Source organism: Gavialis gangeticus, unplaced genomic scaffold (genome assembly GCF_001723915.1).
Source record: "Gavialis gangeticus isolate Ggan-Ray unplaced genomic scaffold, GavGan_comp1, whole genome shotgun sequence".
NCBI classification, from domain to species: domain Eukaryota; kingdom Metazoa; phylum Chordata; order Crocodylia; family Gavialidae; genus Gavialis; species Gavialis gangeticus.
This window is the reverse complement of record NW_017729032.1, coordinates 61,244,692-61,268,975: the sequence shown is the minus strand read 5'-3', so window position 1 is coordinate 61,268,975 and position 24,284 is coordinate 61,244,692. Positions and strand designations below refer to the sequence as shown.

General features: G+C 44.8%; 2 protein-coding genes across 7 annotated transcripts in view; one reads left to right on the top strand and one right to left on the bottom strand.

Moving 5' to 3' along the window:
- THSD1 (thrombospondin type 1 domain containing 1) overlaps positions 1-7,406 on the top strand; it is a 40,504-nt gene extending 33,098 nt beyond the window's left edge. For all 3 annotated transcript variants that reach the window (XM_019525444.1, XM_019525443.1, XM_019525445.1), the window contains 2 exons: positions 720-878; positions 4,474-7,406. In XM_019525444.1, coding sequence (XP_019380989.1) covers positions 720-878; positions 4,474-5,846 — 1,532 coding nt within the window. In that variant the 3' untranslated portion in view covers positions 5,847-7,406. The remainder of the gene's footprint in view (positions 1-719; positions 879-4,473) is intronic.
- A 1,300-nt stretch (positions 7,407-8,706) lies between these two features.
- Positions 8,707-24,284, bottom strand: part of LOC109302527 (fibrinogen-like protein 1) — a 30,340-nt gene continuing 14,762 nt past the window's right edge. For all 4 annotated transcript variants that reach the window (XM_019524094.1, XM_019524095.1, XM_019524096.1 and 1 more), the window contains 6 exons: positions 18,487-18,697; positions 16,221-16,380; positions 14,585-14,682; positions 14,399-14,487; positions 11,926-12,116; positions 8,707-11,136 (listed from right to left, as the gene is read on the bottom strand). In XM_019524094.1, the coding sequence (XP_019379639.1) occupies positions 10,956-11,136; positions 11,926-12,116; positions 14,399-14,487; positions 14,585-14,682; positions 16,221-16,380; positions 18,487-18,697 (930 nt within the window). In that variant the 3' untranslated portion in view covers positions 8,707-10,955. The remainder of the gene's footprint in view (positions 11,137-11,925; positions 12,117-14,398; positions 14,488-14,584; positions 14,683-16,220; positions 16,381-18,486; positions 18,698-24,284) is intronic.

Sequence of the window (24,284 nt, the reverse complement as noted above, 5' to 3'; positions counted from 1 at the left end):
TACCCTTCAGCAATAAAACAACAGGGAGCTATAAACTGTCACAGTAGCTGTTCAATAACACATTTGCTTACTAAGAAGCTAAAAAGGGAACCAATATTGCTTTTCAATAGTCCTTTGGGACTCATTTTGCTCAAGCAGCACTACAAATCAGGAGTAACTGTATAAGTCAATAAAAGTTATGCTAGTGTGAGGTGGGAGTTGGGATCTGTGAAATATATGAACTACTACATCATTAGAAAGACCTGTGGGCTCATTTCAATTTGCTGTTGTTCTGGGCAAATTCTATGAATAGAAGTTAAGAGACAAGGGCTCAAACTTGGAGACCATGGGAGCTTTGCCCCTGCCCTTATTAGAACCTGGGTGAGGCACCGGGGTGTTTTCCAGTGTCATGATTTGCAATTTTTTATTTATGTTTCTATAAAAAGAAAGCAAGAGTATTTTTGAGGGGATATCCTTTGGACCAAGTTTATAAATTAAAGGGATATTAGACAACTTTATAGACACAAAGTCCCCTTCTTCAGGCCTGGGGAGAAGCAAGTACAATCTATGTGCATCCTTGTCTCTTCCAACACTACACATGGCCCAATAAAACATATCACATATCACCGAAAGAATCCTTGCTTCTCACATATTTCCTGGACAGGATAGGTGACTGTTTAACCATAAGGTGAAGGGCATCAGTCCGTACTCCTCATTGTTCTCCTCTCCTGCATCCACAGAAACATGGAGCATGTGGCAGCCCTGGAGTCCATGCAGCGTGACCTGTGGGGATGGCATGCGGGAGCGACACAGAGAATGTCTCTCATCACTGCCGGCAGAACCAGGCTGTGTTGGCGCACCAAAAGAGGCTTCACTGTGTTCTCTAGAGGAATGCTCTTGTATGTAATCCTGCTTTCCTTTAAGCTTCTGCCTTTGACTGCATGTCTTCTATAGTTCAAACAAAAGGTGTCCCATTATAATAGGTTTGCAAAACCAAACCAGTTAGACTTGTCTTTGTAATGATTTAATTAATCGGGGATGAAATTCTTGCTCCATTAAGTCAATGGAGAACTTCCACTGGCGTCACTGAAACTAGGATCTCCTCCCTGGATTGAATTCCACCAGTTGGCTAATGCCATGGAGCCCTTGGCTGTCCAGTCCTTTTGCATGTTTGTGGGTAAGAGGGAGACATAGGCTGTGCTACTCAGGGGGCAGTCTGCACCCTCTCTGTACCGTAGAGGTGGATTCCACACTGGCTTCAAATCTACCAGCATGGAAGAGAGTGTTGGGAGTGGATTATGTTACTGAGCCAGTGAACTCATGCATGGATTGAATTTGGTGCAGTCTGCAGCAGTTACTCAGGTAAAGAAACTCTCTGAAGAAGAGTTGCGGAGAGCCCAGCTTCAGGGAGCTTCTGAACAGGGATGTGATATTTTAACCTATTTTGGACCATGCATTAGAAAATTACTGCCAACTATGAAAACAGATCAAGGATTCTCCACCAGGGACTGTGTCATCCATAAAACACGTACTTATGACATTAGGGGGCTTGGTGCTATCCAGTGCCCAGTACATCCTGCACAGCCACCTCGGGGTGCAAGACACAAAGTACAATCAGCAGCTGTACTGTCCCATCCTCCCATCTTTCTGCAGAATCTGGTCAGAGCTCCCACCTCTCTGGATCAGGTGGGAGGCTGTCTTCCTATTGCTAAGAGTAAGAAGCTGTGTTTCTAAAAATGAGGCTAATTTCCAAGGTGCCGTAGCTCTGCAGGCTCAAAGGGCTGGCTGTGGCCTTCTGTGAACTTACTGTATCCTCAGTCTTTATAACTATCCTATTCCAGGAGTTGCTGGGAAAGCGAGTGTTGGACTGTTATAGAGGTGCACCCTGGAATAAAATTCGTTACCAGCACAATAAAAACTTCTCCGAAATGATCACTATTTTAAGACACTGAATAAGATCAGGTTGAGGGAAATATATGTATGGCATCAGACCAGTGTTTATATATATTTTAATGATACTGTATGACTGAACACATTAATGGTCTTTTTTTGCAGAAATCTGACATGTTAGAAGAACTGGTCACAGAGTTGGAAAATGTGCTAGAGCTGAAAGCATGTTCTCAATGCCAGTGCTCTGGTTAGGTCATGGCAAACTTTCCTGCTGCACTGTGAGATTGCTGTGTGTGTTTGTTGGGATGGTTGTGTGTTTTCTAAAGTAGGCACCAAGGCTGTATGGTTCTGTCCCCTCCAGTTACTTAGCTTTGAGGTATTTGTGTAGTGGTGGAATAGGATTACTTGGTTGGACTTATAGCCACCCTCTTTTGGCTCATTTTTCTCCCCTTTACCATCCTGCTCTCCTTCCCTTTAGTCTGTTAATCAGTGTGTACCCATTTGCTTTCCCACAGAATGGCTTGTATGCAAGTTATACTGTTTCTCCCTAACAGATGTTTCCTCTTCCTGCACTTCTGCCAAATTGTTTAATCCCTTCATAATAATCCTTGAGCGGCCTGCGAAAGATGATCTCATTCTGTGAGCTAGCTTTATCTCTGGGTGCTGCAAGTGCCAGCCTCCAACCAGTCTGCTGTTCCCATGCTCCATTCAGCAGAGTTGGTATCCATCGTGACTGTCTCTTGATTCATTAGTCCAGTAGATGGAGCAAATGGCTGAGTAACAGGAGTCAGCACAGAGGCCTGGAATCCAGGCTGATGGGCTGAAGAGGAGAAAAAACAAATCACAAGACACTGTAACAGCAAAGAGAAAAGAAAATTAGGAGAGAAGGAAGAAGGAATAACTAGAAACATTCAGGTCCAGATTTTTCCTCCTTTCTCCCAGTTCACCACTGGGAGTTGGACTTCAGTAACAACCCTGGCCTCACAGAGCTAGAGGCCTCCTCTAGGTTTTCTGGGCCCCAGGGAGTACTATGGTTACAGAGAGAAGATTCAGCAATCTTCTCTAAGCGTAACATCTTCTCTTTCCTCTGAGACTTTTGTATTAGGAATGAATGTAGGTTTGACCATGTGAAAAACTGCCAGACTTCATGAAAAACAGTGACCATGACACCCTTTTATCTCATTCTTTGTATTGAGCATTGAAAATGACACAGACAGCAGGCTAATTATCAAGGAGGAATTATACAAAGAGCTGGAGGGAGGAAGTCTTTCCCTATATTCTGGAGTATGCATTCAGATTGGTGTCTGTACCTGTGTATTCTGTATCTATATTCCCATCATCTGAGCAGTATTGTACACTCAGAAACATTTTGGGGATTTATATAGTGTACTCATCATAGCATATATGTAACCGCAGTGATTAGGGACTGGATAGGATAGGGGACTAGCACATTGCTAATTGAGCTGTTGGCTTTTAGGTCTCTGATTCATATGCTGGGCTGGTCAGAAGCAACTAGAAATCCTTACCATCTGAAAGCAGTTTGGTCGCTCGGGTGAAATGAATGCTTGGCCACTTATGAAAGAGATTAGGAAAGGAGTATTGTCTAGTAGCTAGCAAGGTAGATTCAGAGCCAGGATTCACACATTCTGTACATGGTTCTGTGACTGGCTTGCTGGTGATTTGGGGCAAAATTGTTCAACCTTTCTGGGCTTTGATTTATTCTTCTGTAGCTCTGGTATAATGCTCATGCTGGTGTGAGGCTTAATTTATGTGTCTAAAATGGTTTGAGGAGTTCATGATCACAGAGTATCTTAAGGGCTGTGGATGCTAGAGTTTAAATCAGTGTGACGCTCAAACTGGGGGAAGAATTGGAAAATGTCTCAGACCACTGATGGGAAATTGTGCTGCCATCACTTACACTGTCTTGTCATCCCCAAGGGCTGTCAGACATGTACTTGGAGTAAACACTAAAATCAACCTAACTGAATCATGAGGCCAACCTCATATATCAGTACATTCTTAGATCCTTTATGGACCTTATCATCAGTAGCTCCCTATTTGGTTGACAGAGGAGCACAAGTATTATTATCCTCATTTGACAGTTGGGGGAACCAAGGCACAGGGAGATGAAGGGACTTGCCATATGCCATCCAGCAGGCCAGTGGCAGAGCCTGACTCCCTGATCTGTGGATCACGCTGCCCCTGTGTGCCTTCAAAGTCTTGCAAAATGTTTCCTACAGGATTGGAGATACTCCAACCTTGCCCTTTATTGTCAGGCATTTAAAATATCCCAGTGACATCATCATCATGAAGGGCAGCAAGGCTAGGAAAGGTGGGTAACAAGTGCTGTTTGAAAGGTCTTCAGGATTAAGTAGGTAGATCTTCTGCAAACCAGGACTTATCACTTTTTATCTGAAGGTGAGAATAGTGAGCTAAACTAAACTCATTTAATGCATACTACATCAGAAAAATTAGCCCATGAATTATAAACATGAATTATAATTCTGTATTTTTCTTTCCTTAATTTTAAAGCACTTGCTTAAGACTCCAAACATCCAATGAAAAAGCCAGTTTGGTTACATGATGTGTCCCTCTATGTTACAGCTATAAAGCCTCCAACACCACCATCCATCCAGATGGGAGAGGACCAGAAAGCTAATAATATAGTCACCATTACGGGCATCTCCTTGTGCTTGTTTATAATCTTTGCTACTGTGCTCATCACACTGTGGAGGAAGCTGTGCAGGGCTCAGAAGTGCAGTGCCTCCGTGCAGCGTAATCCCATCCACTCGCCCAGCTGCCGGAAGAACTCTGACGAGGAGAACATCTGCCAAGGGAGCAAGCAGCGGGAAAGCTTTTCTGAGGGAGGCGAGGCACCTGTGAACATCCCTCTGACCTGCAGGAGGAGCCTGCAGTTTGCTCAAGACGATAACACCTCTGGCAGTGAGAATATTCAGGCGAATGCTCAGAAAATAATCCCTCCAATTTTCAGCTACCGCCTTGCACAGCAGCAGCTGAAGGAGATGAAAAAGAAAGGCCTGACTGAAACCACAAAGGTGTATCACGTATCTCAGGCTCCTCTGACTGACACAGTTGTTGATGCCACTGCAGTGCTACCCTTGGGCCCAGAAAACCAAGAGGAGGCTGCTGCAAACAAATTTAGGATCAAATCTCCATTCCTGGACAAGCGGGTCACTCAACCCAGATTTCCAGGGGACAGGTCTAATTCGAGGATGGATTTTATGCTCTCACAAAGCAACCCTGCTATGAGCCCAACTCAGACTATGATAAGGCAAGCTCACCTGAAACTCCAGGACAGCAGAGGGGAGCAGCTGGACAGAGGCTGTCACAGGAACACTCAGTTTAGAAGAACAGCCAGCTTCCATGAGACTAAAAAGGCCAGGCCCTTCAGGGAAAGGAGCATGTCCACCCTAACCCCACGGCAGGCTCCCCTCTACAGTTCCAGGACCAGAACATGGGATGAGGGCCTGGGAGACAGGATCCGGCCTAAATCTAGAGGTGCCAATACAACTTCAGAAAGGCTTGATCTGTCACCTACCACTGTGTTAATGTGTGAACCACAGAGCTGTGGCACAAAACATCAGCACAAAGGAGGCCCTCCAATGAGGAAGCTGGATCTGATCAGTGACCGTCAGCTTGTAGGTCAGGAGAAAGGACCAGGCAGACCAGAACTGAGCAGAAGTAGGAGAGGCCCCTCACCAAATCACAGAGGATCTTGGAAGAAAGAAACTATTTCAGCTCTCCAAGATAAGCAAAGAAGCACTGCAATTAGCCCTGCTCAGTACAGGAAGGACAAGTGCCAGAGTTTCCCACTGGACCCCAACTTTGCCTTTTATGACAATTCCACTTTTGGCTTAACTGAATCAGAGCAGTGGATGATAGACCTGCCTGGCTATTTTGGTTCAAATGAAGAAGATGAGACGAGTACATTAAGTATTGAGAAACTAGTGGTCTGAATGACTTGTTGCAACACTGTCAAAGGGTGTGTGCAAGAAAAGACCTGCAAAACCTGTTGGTTTATTATGAAAGCAAGAATGGAAACCAGGTTCCTTCTTTTGGAGGCAGAGGGAAGTCCTAAGGACTGACTTGTGAGAGCATATTCCATCTTAATTACAGGGAAGTGCTTTCATGCATGCATCTAAAACCTGCATTCCATGGGCAAACAGATGGAAATCAAACCTTGACATAGAAATGATATGGCAGATTTCATCATGTAAAGCACTGGGGCTCCATAAATAATTTCCATTGACGCCAAACAGTTTACCTGCTGATTCTGCTGATGGACCAACACCAGCAGACTGTGATTTCCTTAAACATCCATTGTTCAATGTGAATTAACACATTTCACCATTTTTTATCTTGGCTGCCAACAGCTTTTCACATGTCTTTAACATTCACTGCAGGATGGCACTGATTGGTTGCAATTGATCAAAGAAGTCACATGATGCTGTTCCTTTCATGGACAAGATGAGAGCACAGACTCTTCTGGAATGAGCATGGGTTACATTCATACAAGCATTTGGGGTGAGGGGGGGGTTGTAATTCATCACATACAGGATTTTGAATTTGCTGCCAGCACGGGTGCTAAGCAAGTTCAGGATTGCACAAATGTTTGTGGAAAATGAATTGAATAGGGACTTAAATGTGGTTAAAGAAACTTCACTGAGTAACAACTCTGAGTATCTTCAAAAAAGTTGCAGTATTCGTGTTCCTGAAAAAAGGGACCTGTTACTTTCCACCTTTTATCTTAACCATCTTTGCCTTTGACATTTTCCTTCTATTTTCATTTTTTTGCTTAAATATATTGACATAAATAGTACAGTAAGGCAAAAATAATTAATGAGCAAAACCAGCCAAATGAAACACTCATTTCATCATTATGTGTTTGCAAACAAGTGAAAAGTGAGTGAACATGCCCAGATCTGTTGATTCTGGAGAACCTGTCACTGAGTAGCTTAATGGATTTTTTTTTATTTCTCAATAAATGATATAATTTCCAAGTAAGCTATTATACCAGTGGGAGTGGCCACTGCTACTCATATTCAGAGCTTATTCAGCAAAATTAGAGAAAAAAATGGAGACACAAAGAGTGGCTGGTGGGTCAGTGTGATTTGGGATGCATACTCATGCCATAAGCATCCCAAAAGCCTCTTCAGAGGCATAGAGAAAATGAGTTAAATGGGTTTTCGTGGGAAAAACAAAGAAAATAAAAGAAACCTGAGATGGGAAGTGAAGAATGAGAGTGTGGAGAAGAGAGAGGCTGAGGGAACTGATGGCTTGAAACGCCCCTTCCCACAAAGGGTCAAGCTTCACAGTTCAGGGCTATGTTCTCCCCTGGTCACTTTTAAGCCCCAGTCCCACATTTGGAATTGCTCAGTATTCAGAATCAAGGCCCTGCTCCCACATCCCACAATGCACAGGTACATGGTGACTTCCCTGTTGCCCATACTTCATAAATTGCAGGATTAGAGTCGTAGGCTGCCTATAGATGTGGTGGTTCACGTTATAATTAGAACTAATCAGAACAGAATCGATTAATTGAGTCTGCTCCACATTCTAATTAGAACGCTTCAGCATTGACACATCATCACATGTATTAAGTCCCCCTCCCCCCATGTTTTAAAATGGCCACAGCAGTGCTTTAACTAAAGCTCGTCAAATGAGCTTTAGTTAATGCGCCCTGTGGTCATTTTAAAAAATGGAGGGCTTAATACACGTGACAGTGAGCCATTTTAATTAGTGCTACTCTTGGGATACCCCTGTAATTACAGTGGTCCCTCACCACCCCTGAACATTTATAGGCACCCATAGCTTTTACACTGTTATATCCATCCTACTCTTTCTGATCCTTTCACAAGGAACTATTTTTCATTTTACAAATATACCCAGTTTTTATTAAGAAAATGACAGCATAATAATAAGGCACACCTGCTTAGGGTAGGTACCATGCTGATATGCTCTGGGTGAACACTGATCATCAGCTCTTGCACATCTTGCTATGGCTCATTGCAATAGCACAAACAGAGCAATGATCTCGGGATTTGATTCAATGTGATTAAATGCTTCATTTTGCACAGACTTCATCTGGAATGTGCAACATCTTCCCACCTGCCATTAGGACACGTATAGCTTGCACTACGATAGGAGTCATCTCTTTCTCAAGGCCTGTTCCAATATGCAGCATTGTAAAAGTTCAGGCCATTCCAGAATTGGATTTTCACAAGTGTACCATTGTGTGAAGACTAGGCTTGTATTAAATAACATCCTGAAAATGGAAGACTACAGTGATTATTATGCAAAGTGTCTCATAACACATTCATGCTGGAGGACCAGTCCAGAACACATCCAAATTATCAAGTCTTTCCACTGACTTTAGTGGGCTTGAGATCAAGCCTTGAGACTATTACTGAGGTTATTTCCCAACTGTATGTCAAAGTAAATCAGATCGTGTGCAGTCTGTTGTCGCTTCAGAGGAGCGATCTGTCTAATTTAGAACTGCAGAGCTCCAAGGACTATTTTAATCTGCAACTGGCCAAGCGAGGCTTCCAAAGCAGGGACCTGTACTACCTGAGTCCTACTGGGAAAGGCATGCTGATGGACTGCAGCAAGAGTGTATATATGAGCACAGCTTCCTAACTTGGATCAAATATGTACTAGGTCAGCAGGACTCTTGGCCCTGTGTAACAAGCAAAATGTTTCTTATTCACTTGTCTTAGACATTACAATCCCTAGACAAAGTGCTGGAAAACCTCCCAAGATCCCTCTAGCTTTGTCTCTGATAAAAATGAATGATAGGTAGAAGTGGGAATACTATTCGGGGGGGGGGGGGCTGAAATCTCTTTTGGCTGTGTAGGATCTTGTTCTAAGTCAGTCGTATGTTTTACAATGTTTTATTGACTGGATTTTACCTGTATTTAGCACTTTCAGCTGCTCAGTGATCATCTGTGCAAGCATAGCGCTGGCTTTTTGGCACTGACATTAATTTCAGCATCCTGCTGTACATAACTATCCTTCTGTAATCCTGTTCTGAGAAATGTCTCCAGCAGCTGGTTAGAGCAGTAGTATTCATTAGAAGTGCTAGCACCTTCCTGAGTAGACTGCTGGCAAGCAAATATTGCACTTGACCTAGTTCCTGCTTTCTGCATTGATAGAAATTGCCTCATTGCTACTGGATACTGCCAAGGGCAGCCCAGTTGTACTGTATGTTAAAACTAAGGTTGATAGGGACTCATAAGCTAGCACCAGTTTTGATAACCTCTGATTTACCACAATGCTCTAGGTACCTAGGAACCCACACTAAGACTTATTCCAGAGAAGTACAAGATGAATAGAGCAGTAATTCTCAACCAGAGTACCACGGCACTTCAGGGTGTCTTGAGATCTTTTCAAGAGTGCCTCAGGGTGTTTTGCAAACACAATTCATCAGATAAACCAAGAGATTTCAAACAAATCCACTGTTGTGGCCTTTTTGAGTGCTTTGCAACAGAAAAACTACTCTTTTTCTATAATAAAAAATAGAGTGAAAACGAAGAGCTGGCATTTTCTGGGTGATGCCTCAAGTCTATCGAGGGGACTTTGAGTCTACAAAGATTGAGAACTACTGGAACAGAGAAAGGAACAGCGCTAGTGCTCAACTCCACTCCGACCCCTTTAGTCACAAGAGTAAATATTGGCACCATTTGTGATTCTCCTTTCACACGAGTATTTGATATGCTTGGAGTCAAGGCTTTCGGTGCATTCACGCTATGATGCAGCCTCCTGACCTAAGCCACACTTGTGAACACACTGCTGACTGAGGCAACTTTGGCCCTCATCTCAAACAGGATGTCATTTAGGCCTTTTCTAAACAGGTGTAAGAGTCCTTATATGTCCGGTGTGGGAGTTATGATAAAACATTAGATAAGCCACCAGGAGGCTGAACATAACAGATTTTATACTGAACCTCTGTAAGTCTCTACAGTTGTTCTAATGCTGCTCAATTCAAAACAATTAAGCTAGTCTTATGGACCCTGAAAAAGATCACTAGAACCAGAGACAAGAATGTGAGTTAAATGTCTTGGAGCATCACCTCCCTTAGGAACTCCTGACTTTCCATCCAGATCTTTCTCCATCTCAGTATTGTTTAAGGACAGATGCAATATAATGTTCCATTCAGATTATTTTAATTCATATTTTATGGATGTTTAATACAAATTATGACATGTATTGATCTAAATGTAAAATAAACTGAAAAGAACAACTAGTTTAAAAGATCATATTTATAATAATACAAAATATAGACTTGTGCTACATGGCAGGGAAATCATTTGCGTCAAGCCCGAATTATTTTTCATTCCTGACTTTTGTTACTGACAACTTAATTATTGGTGAGAAGTAATTTTCAGCCTTATATTTCTTATGGTCATTTATTTCTGCTGCTCATTCTTTTTGTTTCACTCTTATTTGGATAAGGAAGTGGAAGTGAACACTCTGGCTTGTGTTTCAAATCATTTTCACTTTCTGGAGTATAAAATTGTCTACCACACTGCATGAGAATTTATGAACACAGTGTAATTGAATTTTAAAAAATCCTAAGAATATTTGCCTTCCTTTTAAGCATTGTAAAAAGCACTTAAGAAATAATCTGAATTTGGACCCTCCCTATAGCTGACAGCTTTGAATTGCAGATCTCTGCCACCCTGTTCTGTTTCTAGGTTCTCAAACTGCTCATCTCACTTGACCACTGAAATCAAGGTGAGAAAGTTTTGGTCCTGCAAGGTGCAGAGTGTATCCTGTAAGGTGTTGGTTAAGCACTCTCCACCAAAGCCTCAGAGTTCTCTGGAAAAGAAACTTGAAGCATTTCCATTGGTTTTACCATGAATGAAAGAGAGCCTTATGTTCTCCAGAAGATCAAACAACTGATGTGCTGTAAGAACTTGTGCCTTGATCCTCAGCTGGTAGAAACGGATGAAGCTTTACTTTCTAGAGTGCAGGTTTGTTCATTTACAGCAGTTGGTGGGCTGGTCCTTAATCTTTAAAATCTTTTCCCCTCTATGCGCTCTCCAAAGATGCAGGTTCTCACTGTCCTAACTGTTCTCACCACTTCCACTCGCTATGTTGACAAAAGATGGAAGCCTAACTTTCATGACCGCATATTTCAATGAGTACCAGAACCCATGCCAGGATGACCAAACCACTCCGTTATCCTGCTGTCCAGTGTAGTTTCCTCCCTTATAATATTGTCCATTGAGATTTGCTGCATGGCATCTTACATGAATTAAAGATGTGGGGGGAAAAAAGAGAGACTAAAGTTAAGATGAAAGTCATTGCATCTTTGTATTAAAGTACAGTTCCTATTTGGTATAAATTGAGGCCATCACATTACATATATGTAATTTCACTGATTTCAATGGAGTTGCATTAATTTACACCTGCTGAGGGTCTGGCCTTTAAAGTTTTAATATAAAATGAAGGCCCTGATTTGTCAAATGTTTCACAGGCAGGACAAAAAACCCATTGCGTTCAGTATGTATTCCATGAACAGAGGCAGGCCAGCCATACTTAACTGTTATTAATCATTGCCAATGAATGTAACTCGAAATATAGCGGTGAGCTGTTCAAAAACTGGTCACTCCACAGTAGAACAACGTCCTTACCATGATCTCCATCTAACAGTTGTGGTTAGTGCATAGCCCCTTCTTTGGATCCAGTCCAAAGCACCTTGAGTTCAGAATGACAACCCTTGGTGCACAGGGTATTTCCCTTTATGCTTGCTTTCTGGGAGTCACTGCTGAAACTATAGTGACCTCTGTTTCTGGAATCCTACTGAAAAAAGGATGCTGTTCTCCTTCAACGAGTTGCACATGTACCCATTCCACTGCAGGAATACTTGTGCCTCACGCACTCAAGCTCAGCTGAGAGTTGGTAGAATGTACATATAGACAACATACCTTGAAGCACTTAAAGTTTAAAGCAGGTAAATTTAAAGCAGCCCAGTCATACTTCGTTCCACATGTACCACTGAGTGTTAGACAAAAATCAAACTTATTTCCATACCTGTTAAACCACCAACCGCAGTTGTTCTCCTTTGCACAGTTGCCTGTTAAGAATCTATCATGATCCTTGTCTGATGTGGTAAACTGCATCCCACTGTGTGATGCAGACCACTGTTCTCTAAAGTTGCTCCCACCAGACAGGGCGTCACCAGCATTACCAGAATAGGTGCCAAACCACAGCCTGTAATTGTCCTTTCAAAATAAAATGTAAACATGTCTCTGTTATTAGCCTTCCCCTCTCACAACCTTTAAAAATGCCCATAATTGTTTTCTGCAATGTAGTGCAGGTCAGGGTCATTCCTGGAGTATCTCCACTGACATCAAGCATGATTCTGGCCTTTTGCCTTCAGTGATACTAGCCTTAGACAATGACCACATTTAATTTGTCAAAGGGTAGTGCCAGCTAACACTGGGACAACTAAGGGCTACGTGACTTATGAGAAGAGGCTGAGGGAACTGGGTTTATTTAGTCTAGAGAAGACAGAGGGGATTTAATATCAGCCTTCAACTACCTGAAGGTGGGGTTCAAAAGAGGATGGAGCTAAACTGTTCTCGGTGGCAGATGACAGAACAAGGAGCAATGGTCTCAAATTGCAGCAAAGAAAGTTTAGGTTAGATATTAGGAAGAATTTTCTCACTAGAGGGTAATAAAACACTGGAACAAGTTACCCAGAGAGGTGGTGGACTCTCCATCCTTGGAGGTTTTTAAGACCCAGCTAGACAAAGCTTTGCGTGGGATGATCTAGTTGGGGATGGTCCTGCTTTGAGCAGGGCATTGGACTAGATGACCTCCTGAGGTCCCTTCCAGCCCTAAATTTCTATGATTCTATGTAGTGTTCACTTTCAACACTTACACAATACAAAAACAACACAGGTCTGTAAGGGGCTTCCTGAGACCCCCAAGTCCAGTCCCCTACTACTACTGGAAATCAGGTCACTATCAGGGCCTGACTAAGTTCCATCTTTAAACAGCTACTGGGAGGCTGATCTAGATCCACGCTGCTCTGATGGTTAGAAACCTAATATTCAGCCTAAATTGGCTGACCTGGTGAGAATATTTAGGAGTGAGGCTCTATTGTATACTTCTACCAAGATTTGGAGGAGTCTGATCGTTTGTAAAATTCTAAGTATTTTTTCTGTCATAACATTTGGTTCTATCCAAGAAAAATGGCAGTAGGTAATTAAAACAGAGCTGTGTAAAACTTCCATAACAAAACTTGAGTAGGGATCAAGGGTTAGATCCAATAAAGGACTTGGGTTCATACAAATTAGGAACTACAAGGTTTAATGATTATGTGACCAAGCACCTGTGTGGAATCCAGAACCCTGTACTAGGTATTCAGATTTTATATACAATGCATAGGGGAGTTATGCTCCTTAGAATGGTGCTCCAAGAAACATGGGCTATGGGTAACCAATAGGAAACCCTAAGTAAAAGGCTGATTCTGAAATCTTACCCCTCTCTGTACCTGCCCACAGACTTGAGTAAGGCTTCTCCATCTACTTGGAAATCAGAGGTCTCCCCTGAGATTAGATGTCTACAACAATTCTCCCTCTTTGTTTTCAAGGTAAGCAGCTACAACTACACTTTGTAAGGAACACAAACTGTCTGTGTGTTTTAGGCATGTTCTGAGAACACTTACACATCAGAGCCTTCAGGAGACTTGAGGCATCCCTCTGCTAAGTGTGGCTTCCAAACTGGTTTAGGAAGGAGAAAGGTGCTAAGCTGCCCAGACTCTGTTCACAGGCAGAAAACTATGCACCTAGAGAACTTTTATAAGGAGGCCCCACGTGAGCATAGGCACACCCAGAACTTCATAACAGCTGAGAGGAGTTTTAAGGATTGTGCTTTTGGATTCTGGTGTTTCAATTCTGCTTAAATACTTTACTGGATCTAGCTATAGGTTCCCCAGAAGTTCCAATGATGTTGGCTGGAGAATGTGGCTGAATCTCGAGCATAGTGGGTTTCCAACAAAGGTGAATCACGTTTTAAAACAACTGTTTCCTATTTTAAGTTGAACCAGATTTGCGTACATTTGGTTTTGAGTTTTTGGCCTTATTCATACCTGAAACTGGACAAAACTTAGGGGATGTAAACTTGCATGAAAAGGAATATTAAGAAAGGTTCACATGGAAAGAATTTTTCAATCAGTTATCCCACCTTCCCCCTACAGACATCTCAAAGCTTTTGAAATATTTGGCTTCAGTCAAGTATCATTGCTAGACCTTCTGTAATGGGACAAACCAAAACTGGGTTTAATTGCAACTAAGCTTTTCAAAAGCTTAGATCTAGGATCTTTGTAATTTGGTCCCACCTCAACTCAACTTAAATCCCTGTGAACCAATAATGATGAATTTGGTAGAGCTCTAATTATAACTTGGATTAGTCAGGCTGCAGCAGGAATCGGGGAAATGCCCTAAAAGTCCCTGTTAGGAAAAGTCCTAAAACAAATCCCTGTTTTTTGTATTCTCACCTGCTCATTCTTGATCTGGAAGTTTTCATAGATAGCATATCGTTTCTCTCCATGCCAGTCCATCAGGTCAATTTTTAACATGTTTTCCTCTAGAATATAAAGCAGTAGTTTGTTACATGTCAAGTCCACAATGAACTCTGCAATGTAACTTTTAAGGAAGTATGCAGCTGGAAAAACTGCTCATACCTCTAACCAACAAGTCATGGATGCGATCATTGCCTAGCCAGTATTCATCATTCTTGCTTTGAAATCGTCCAAATCCTAGTTTGTAATCAGCCCACTTCCTGCAGCAAAGTAAAATAGCAATTTCTGGACTTAAAAGATGGGAGTTCATAGCTGACAAACTCTATCATCTTGTTACTGCAAAATCTCTCAAAAAATAAATCTTAGTTTTTATTTCTAGACCAGGGATGCTCAATCTCCAGCCCGTGGGCCAGATCCAGCCTGCAATGCCAGGTCATCTGGCCCACAGGTCTCCCCATGGGTCCAGAAATTTGGCAGCGGGAGAGTAGTAGCAACATTCCCCTGCTGCCAAGTCTCTGGACCCATGGGGAGCCCTAAGTCCAGTGCTAGATCCCAGTGTGCAGGGCTGGGTGGGGATGGTGTCAGGCCCCAGGGCCCAATCCCCATGAGCAGGGAGTAGGAGAGGGCAGTGACATGCCACTGGGACTCAATCCCAGCATGCATGGGGTGGGAAGGGGGAACTGCCAGGTCCCCAGGGCCCAACCCAGTGTGCAGACAGGCCCTGGGCCACTCATTGGACTTGTGGGGCCAGAAGGTTGAACACCACTACTCTAGACAAATTTTTCCCATGCTGTCCTATTTAGAGCATGGAGTTGAGACACATTTATAGCAAGAAATATCCATAAATACAGACCACAGTCAACAGCTTTACATGTTACAGGCATGAATACTCACTCTGGCCTCAGTCCTGCAAAAGCTGCCAGATTCAGTGTTTCCAAGATAATATCAGAAATGAGTGGACAAGAGGAACACAGTGGACCCCATATTGGTCTTTTTGTAAAACTTCTGACAGTATACTTCAAAATGTTAAAAATAAGAACGTGACTTAACAAATCTTAAGCACCTGACAGACATGGCTGCTATTACAGAATGTCCTAAAGAATTGAACACAGGCTAAAGGATGAAAACATGCTACTGGTACCTAAACTTGTAATCAAAAACTGTCTCTGGTATCTTTATGCTGCACTGCAGACACTTCAGGGTATGCCTACATACTCTGAAAATGATGCATACATTTTTGTGAGGATAGTCCTAACTACCTTCCTATGGCTTTCAGCTAGAAAAGGGACTGTATGGACTATTTTTTTTAAGTATTTTGATTAATGATGGGAAAGAGAAGTAAGCAGTAGGTTATGCCCAAATACCATTTGTGTTATGAGAAAGAACACTATTTAATGGGTCTCAGCCTATGCACTGCTAGGAGATATTTGATGGTTCTGAATCTTCCAGTGCTTCCTATTACAATAATCAAAGAAATTTCAACACATAAGGACAACCCAATGAAAAGATGTCACAACTCCTTTCTAATTAATTCTTGTGATTGAAAGAAATCACTACAGGGGCTGATCCTACTAACACCTATTCACACAACTTGTCCTGACAAACAAGTTCTATCACTAAGATTTGCTTATATGAGCATGAGTGTGCAGGACTGGAACTTAAAATGGTAGCGATTGTGACTGTAAGATAATAGACTGAATAGACTATAGAAGTCACAGGCTGAATAGACTATAGAAGTCACAGTGGCCTCTGAATACCCACATAAATCCCAACTGGGATATTAACTTAACCCCCATACCTGTTGAAATTCTCTCTGCCATTACTGCGTCGCTGTATCACAGTCCAGCCACCTCCATCAGACATGTCACAATAAACCAGGAAAGGTTCTTGCTCTGGGTTGGGCCTTATCCGGTAATATCCATTTTCTGTTTTTTTACTATTAAACACTGCAGAGCAATCTAAGCAGGACAACAGTGATTAATAAAATAATGACTGGGGAAGAGTAAATGGGGTGCTGCAGTCAAGAGAAAGCTTGAAAAGGAGATTGTCAAGGGACAATGATTTCTGCCTCCTACACATGAACCCACCCACTCTTGGTTAGACACTGAGCCTGTAAAAGAGTGCTAAAGTGTAGTCCTGGCGGTAACAGTTTTTAACATTGCTTGGGTGGTCAGGTGGTATCTACATTAAAACAGCAGAGATATTAGTGTAGTATGTACTCAGGAGTCTTTAGCTATGTTGTCTTACATGTCACCTATGCTGAAGGCAACATTAATTTAGATTCTTCCCCTGTTCTCAGCTCTGATAACTTCCTTTGTGGGAACAGGACAGTTGCCTCCAAAATATGGTAGGAGGCACTTAAAGAACCATTGGTGGAAGAGGTTGCATGCAAATACGTAGCTTCCTTGGGCGCTTGTATACATGATGCCATTAACATGTACGCATGACAAAAATGTCAGTGTGGCTTAATGGTGTCACAGTGTACACATGCTGGAGTTTTAGGGATTAAGTTTAGTTTGTAGCTTTGCAGATTACAATGATGCAGCTGTCAGCTCACACCCAGCCATGGGAGAGGCAGGCAGGCTCCACAGAAAAAAAGGATCAGGCCCCTCACCACTTCAAAAGTGGCGAGGGGCCCGATCCTTTTTTTTTCTTCCAGCGGAGCCTGCCTGCCTCTCCTGCAGCCAGGGGCGAGTTGCTGACAGGCCAAGAAGCCCTTGAACTGCTGTGGGGGGCCTCAGTCCTGCCCTCCAAGGTGGTGGTGCCCCCTGGGGCCACATGGGTAGGCTGCTAGCAGGCTGGATGCTGCCCCAGCTCAGGGTTGGGGAAGAAGTCAATTGAGCTGGGTGCTGCCTCTGAGCTGGGATAGCACATGGCCTGCTAGCAACCTGTCCAGGTGGCTCCAGGTGGGTACCACTGCCACAGAGGGAAGGACTGCCCCCCCTGCTCCGCAGCTCAGGAGCTGCTTGGCCTGCCAGCAGCTCACCCCCAGCCACAGGCAGGCTCTGGCTCAGACAAAAAGAAAAAATAAAGAATTGGACCCCTTGCTACAACGTGATGAAAAAATTGAAATGGTTTAGTCCTCAGGCTTTTATTCTATGCCCCACTGTTTCAATTTAGGGGACACAGAATAAAACTTTGGGGATTAAACCCCCATCACATGTACAAGAGCCCTTTGTGGGTAAAACTATTAGAAATTATTGGCAGTGGACCAGATACTTTGAAAGCTGAACTCTCAGTTCACTCTGCAAGATGGGGAGGGAGAGGGTGCTGGGAAACCCCAAGCTTTTACCTTCCTTTTACCACATGAAAGATGCCAGAGAAATTTACAGGGAATCCCAATATAGTTCCAGTCCAGTTCATTTCCAGATAGGGGATAATCTAGACAAGAATCAGGGATGGACTAATCAATTTGGCACGTATTTAAAAAATAAAAAAGAGCTCAAAGTTAGGTTCCTTAATCCTGGTACAGGCTCTTGGATGGGCTGTTTTCAAAACTGCTGAGCACCCACCAGTTTTCAGTGGTTTTAGCAGGTACTGCAGGAGACTCAGCAGTTTTGAAAATCAGAGGCTACTTCTTCAAGTGCCTAAATCGGGATTTTAAATCATAAACCTCAGCCCAAGCTTGAAGCAATGACATTTGCAAAGGACAGTACCATGACATATGACATTTTATTACACAGCCCAAACACGGGCTGTTGTCCATTGTGCTAGGTACTGTACAAACACAGAGAGAGAGACAATGAATGCTTCAAAAGAGATTACAATCTAAATAAGCAAGACAGGCAAAGTCAGGAGAGAAAACAAAGTGATATCAGGTCAGTGTCCTTGGACTGTGGGTCTACTCTTCACCTTCACATGTAGCTAACACATGGTACATATAGTAACCTGACCATTTTAGTAACCTGACCAAGATAGAAAACCTCCTGCATTCATTTTACTAAGGGAACAAGATAGAATACAGAATTGTGTTTCTGTTATATACTGGATATTCAACAACCAATACATATTTTGATATTCTGAAAGGGGGGGAGGTTCTACTTTATTCTACTGCAAACACGTACCTTGATCGTAGACTATAAGATTTCCACTAGTTGGAGGTAGAAGTACCACAGGCTGCCTGCTCCTGCTGACTGAAAAGACCTTGCTCTTTGTTCTGTGATAGTTGTTCTCCAAGAGGTCCTTCAGCTGTAGTTCATATAAGTGAAGCAAGCCTTGGAACAATTTTAATTTCTGTTTTAAGTTATTGTTGTCTAAGAGGCAGATGTCCTTGTCCTAAAGGAAAAACTGAGGCTTAATATACTTAAAGCAATAGAGAGTTTGTAGCTTTCAACATCCAAGCTCATATCATTGTTTTGATAAAGCAAGGGGGTTCAAACTTAGGACCTCGAGGTGGGTTATTAAAGCAATAGACTTCTTCATAAATCAAAGTATTGTTCAGGATGAGTATGAGTGATACAATCTGGCTTTTACATTGCTGCCAAATTGGACGATTGATGTTCCAGTAGAAGTGAAAGATAAAAGGACATGCACCCTATGTAAATCTGGAGAAACTATTGGAATCAGTGGAGTTGCTCCTGATTTACACTGTCCTAATCAAGAGCAGAATCCAATCTAGATTCACTAGAATGAACATTTTCCATAAGAATCACATTTTAGGCTGGCACAGCTACATGCTAAAAAATCTCTGCCAAAAAAGTTCTGGGAGATTCTTATTACATGGCTTTTGCTGGCCTGAGGTTACCTTTGAGTAGTGGGCTTGAATGACTCCAAACATTGCAAGTTAAATAGAGATTAATTCTCCTCCACCACCCCGCAAAGCTATATCAAGTCTGTATTTCACTCTAAACCATACATTGATCTAGGCAAGTTAAAAAACATCACCCATGCTCCCACCATGGAAATGCCATCACAGCTACCACCTACTAACACTGCTGTTGGGAACTAATCTGTTTTCTTCCACAGGACTGAGGCACTGTTGAGAACCTAACAAGGGCACTGCATGGGTCGTATGTAACCACAGGAGTTAAGCCTCCAGTGATATCAATACCCTCCAAGTTTCTAATCTACTTTCTAATTCTAATCCCTACCCCAAAGTATGTAAATGAATGACCCCACCAGTCTTTCCTGCCCAGAGCAGGGAGACTGGACCCACTGATCTCACGAGGTCCCTTCCAGCCCTAAACCTCTGTGAATCTGTGAACAGCTTTAGAAAAGATACGATCAGGGACGTCTGTTCTCTCTGTCTCCCAAACACAAATAAGGGGACCTTCAATAGCATTGAAAGGTGACCAACACAGAGCTGATAAAATCCAATACTGTTTTTGTGCAACCTGTAATGAGACTGGAACTCTTTGCCACAGAAAGAGCTCAGTGAGATCTGGCATAGGAGTATTGACAGAGGCATAAGGGGAGAGCAAGGCGGCAGGGAGAGGGTAACCGGGGCAGCAGCCCTAGGTGCTGCCTTTGTTGTGGGGGGAGGGCACAAAAATAGCTGTCACCATGACCACACTGTGGCTATTAGCACAGGGGTGGGCAATTATTTGGTCTGGAGGGCCACTTGATGAGTTTTGGTGAGGTGTTGAGGGCCACACACACACGTGTGCCTGTGCGTGTGCGTGCGCGCGCGCACACACACACACACACAGAGCTTGCCACAGATCTCCCTGTACTCCTTCTCATGTCCCAAATCCCCAGCACATGTCCAGGTGGGACAGGAACTACACCAGCTCCTCCAGCTGCACCAGTGTGGCCTGACGCAGTGTGTGGGAACAGAGTGTGGTACAGCCTGACCCAGCCTGGCTGCATGTCAGGGACTTGGGATGGGGGAGAGGGTGCAGGAAGAAGGGGACCAGGAGCCATGGGTTTTCTGGGCCTGGCCAGGTCAGTGCTGTGCTGTGTTCCCCTCTTCTCCCTGCATGTCCTCCCCCAAGTCCCCAGCATGTGGCCAAGCTGGAGCAGCTGGCATGGCTCTTGTCTGACCCAGTCTCATGCCAGGGACTTGGGGTGAAGCAGGGGCCACTCCAGCTATGCCCACGTGGTGCAGCATAAAGTGGCACGCAGGAACATAGCGCGGCACTACTTTAGCAGTGCCCATGCCCCTACCAGGCCACTGCCCAGTTGGGCCTGGATAACCCACAGCTCCTGGCCCTCTTTTCCCTGCACTGCCTCCCACACCAGTGGGGAGAATCTTACCTGAGCTTTGACGCTTGCTGGGGCTGGCCTGTCTGGTCTGTGAATGGCCATAGGGTCAGAGCTGTGTGCAGACAGCCTGGCTGGGGGTGGGGGCCAGGACGGGCTGGGCCAGGGTGTGGGTGCCTGGCCACTACACTAGAGCTGGAACTGTTGCTGCAGCTGCCTATGGCACAGGGAAGGGAGAAGGGTGAGGGGTACTGAAAGCCAGGGCAGCTGCAGGCTGAATACAATTTTTTGGTGGGCTGGATCCGGCTCGTGGCCTGTATTTTGCCCACCCCTGTTCTAGCAGCACAGCAGCCAGCACTGCTCCATATACTAAAAGCTGCCCTATTATGGCTCTAAGTATCAAGGACTATAACAGTTAATGCTAATATTTTGAATAGGATATTAGACCTCATGCTTCAGTCCTTTTGCCAGTCTACACATTGGAGAGTAGGATGGGCCAGGGAAAGCAGATACTTCAGCATCTGCATCTTAGACCTTCTCTCTGAAGCATCCAATACAGGCCCCTGTCCAAGACAGGACCCGGGGCCTGAGCCAACAGGGCATTTCCTGGGTTTTTATGTCAAGTCTCACCTCTGCCACTGGAGGAGCCTATGGCCCACAGTGAGAGCAGGACTGGCGCTGCTCCAGGCCCACTGTCTCTTTGGAGAGTCCCAGGCTTGCACATCTTAGTCCCATGGGACAGAAGACAGTAAACAGAGCAATGTGCTTCCCTTGATGGACTTGGCCTCTGGTAAAAGGCAGGACGTTGTTCCATACCATTTTGTGAGGTAATACTGACTGTTTCATGAACAAAAGCATTTACTGTACAAAAAGGTCAAAGGCAGGGGGCAGCTTTTGTGAGATGCTTTCGTTTCCCTTGTGGTATATATTGTGACAGTGCTGTCCACTGACGAGGTATCATTCAAAGAGAGACAAGTGCTGACCAAAGTAAGTCTGTAAGTCAGATCTGGCCTACAATGCTGTGTCATCTGGCTCATGGAACTCCCCATGGGTCTCAAAATTTGGTGACAGGACGAATGACAGCAGTGCTAATTGTCTGGCTCTGGGATCCATAGCAATTAACACTGCTGCTGTTCCCCTACCACCAAATTCCTGGAGCCCTGGGGAGCCCCACAGGATGGATGACAGCTTTGGATTGGGCCTGTGAACCAGCCCGTCTAGCCCATGACCACTAACTACTCATCTGGCCACTGGGCACCACTGGTCTAGGACAGGGACAGGGGCAGTGTGTTGCTGGTTTAGGACAAGGGACAGGGGATTGCCTGTAGCAGTTACTACCGTATTCATGCGACCCCCCACAATAATTAGATTCTACGCATGGAAAATGATAATCTAATTATTGGTGGGTCATCTTGAATTCATACCTTCTCCCCACTGCTGCAGTGAGAAAAGCAGTGGCAGAGGGGCAGAAGGGGAGTAGGTGGTGGGGGAGTGTCAAGTAGCTTGACCCTGCCCCTTGCTCCCCCACAACTTGTCCTTGCTGCCTGCCCCCCGCCCCCCTTCCCATTACTTCTCCTCCCCCATGCCTATAGTCTCCGGCACCTGTCCTCCCCCCGGTGTCTGCCCCCTCTGCACAGCCTCTGCCCCCTGCCCTGCTGCTTGATTTCCAGCTCCAGCAGGGCTCTGGTACTGCTTTAGCTCAGGGCAGAGAGCACATAGTTGCTTTGCCCCCAGCCCAGTCTGGTAGCAGTGGCGGCTGGGGCAATTCTGGTCCAGGATTCAGGGCCCAGTCAGGGCTGCTACCACTGCAACAGCTCCTACTGGGTTGGGCTGGGGCCAGAGCAACCATATGCTCCATATCCTGGGCTACAGATGTGTGGAACCCTGCTGGAGCGCGAGGGTAAGTGGTGGGGGGGAGGGTAGCAGACGTGGCAGGGTGGGGGCAGGAGCGAGGAAGACACAACTGGGGTCAGGGAGAGACAATAGTGGGTGAGTAGCAGCTGTGGCTCCAGCCTCAACCTCAGATCTGGGCTGGAGGTGCAGCCACTGCTGCAACTGCAATCACAACAGCCACCTGCCTCCTGGCTGCCTCATACTTGAATCGAAGACAATGGGCTTCCCCTCCATATTAAGTGTGTTGGGGGGACCCTTATCTTGGATTCCAGTGAAAATGGTAGTTTGCCAAGTAATCAGGAATCACAATCCCACAGTGATAAATAGGCAATGCAGGTGGAATCATGTTCAGTGCTAGCCTTAATCAGCCTTTCTTGTATTTACTGAAAGCTGGTTATAAACATTTAAGACCCACTTGCAGACCTGGAAGGAAGCCTTGAGTAAATGTCCACAGCAAACTATATTGTTAAGATGGCTCACATGTGTTTATTACACATTATATAGACTCTACCTGCACACCAGCAGCTCTTTTTTCTCCTTCCTTTTGAGGCAGTTTTTCTTGTTGATTTTTTGTCTCTTCTCTGACCAGCATTGCTATTTAGTATTCCCAAGAGTATTTTTACAGTATTCTCAACCATATTTGTTCCTGTTCCAACTACCACCTTAGATTCCAACATATGGGCTGTTTGCAGACGTTAAAAATAAAAGTGCTTTACTGGAAGAAGCAGCACATTACTTCAACCCAGCTCCACAGTGTCTATATAGATCACTATAGATCAGGCATCTGCTTCAGCAGGACTTTTTGGCACTTTTATCCACAGTTGAGTCAAGAAAGCCCCACTAAAGTGCTTGATCTATACAGACATTGGGTGAGCCAGGTCCAACTAATGCACTGCCTCTTCTGGGCATGTGTTGGGCTTGGTGCTGAAATGCGCAGAGTTTAAAGTAAAGCACCATTTGTTTGGGGTTTTTTTACATCTGCAAGTAGCCCTTCTATTACTAAGGATGGATTAGAACAGTTTTTTCTAGGTTTTTTTGGCTGTGTACCCCTTTACCTGCAAAATACTGCTGCTTGTATGCCTGACACCTGATTCATCTCTGCATGTTCATTCTTTAGGACAGTGGTCACCAAACCAGGGATCCCAATCTACAAGTAGATCCTGGAGCTTCTTTTGGTAAATCCTGGGCTGGAGGGATAGCTGGGCATGCGTGCATGTGCACACCCACCACCCCTAGCCCCAGCTTGTCAATCTGTGGGGAGGGAAGGGGCGGGGGCCAGATCAAGGCCCCCCCCGAAGTGAGTGGCTGACCATGCAGCCCAGCCAGGAGCAGGAGAAGGTAAGTGGGGCCCCAGCCTGGCTGAGTGGTGGGAGGATTGGAGGCCAGGTGGGCTCCTTCAGGGTCACAGGGGACTCCCTCCCCATCTCTGCAGGGGCGGAGGTGGCAGAGGATGCTGCCGCTGCGCCTCGAGTCCCACTTCAGCTGGCCATGTGCAGGTGCAGCTCAGCTCAGCAGCAGGGACTCACGTGGGGGCAGCTCCGGCCCAGCCAAGTCTGGGAAGATCTGGTTGTCCAGGGGTGTGTGGGTGGGAGAAGCTCCCGCCACTGGGTGCAGCCCGGTGGAGGCCCTGGGAGCCCATGCTCCACCCTCACCTGTGCTCAGGGTGCAGCGAGCAGCCCACAGCACTACCCACGTCATGCTGAGCACAGGTGGGAGGGGAACACGGGACCCCAGGGCTTTCACTGGGCTGTGCCCAGCAGCAGGAGCACCTCCCACGTGCCCCTGGAATATGGAGACTTCCAGACCGGGCCGGGGCCCAACGCCAAGT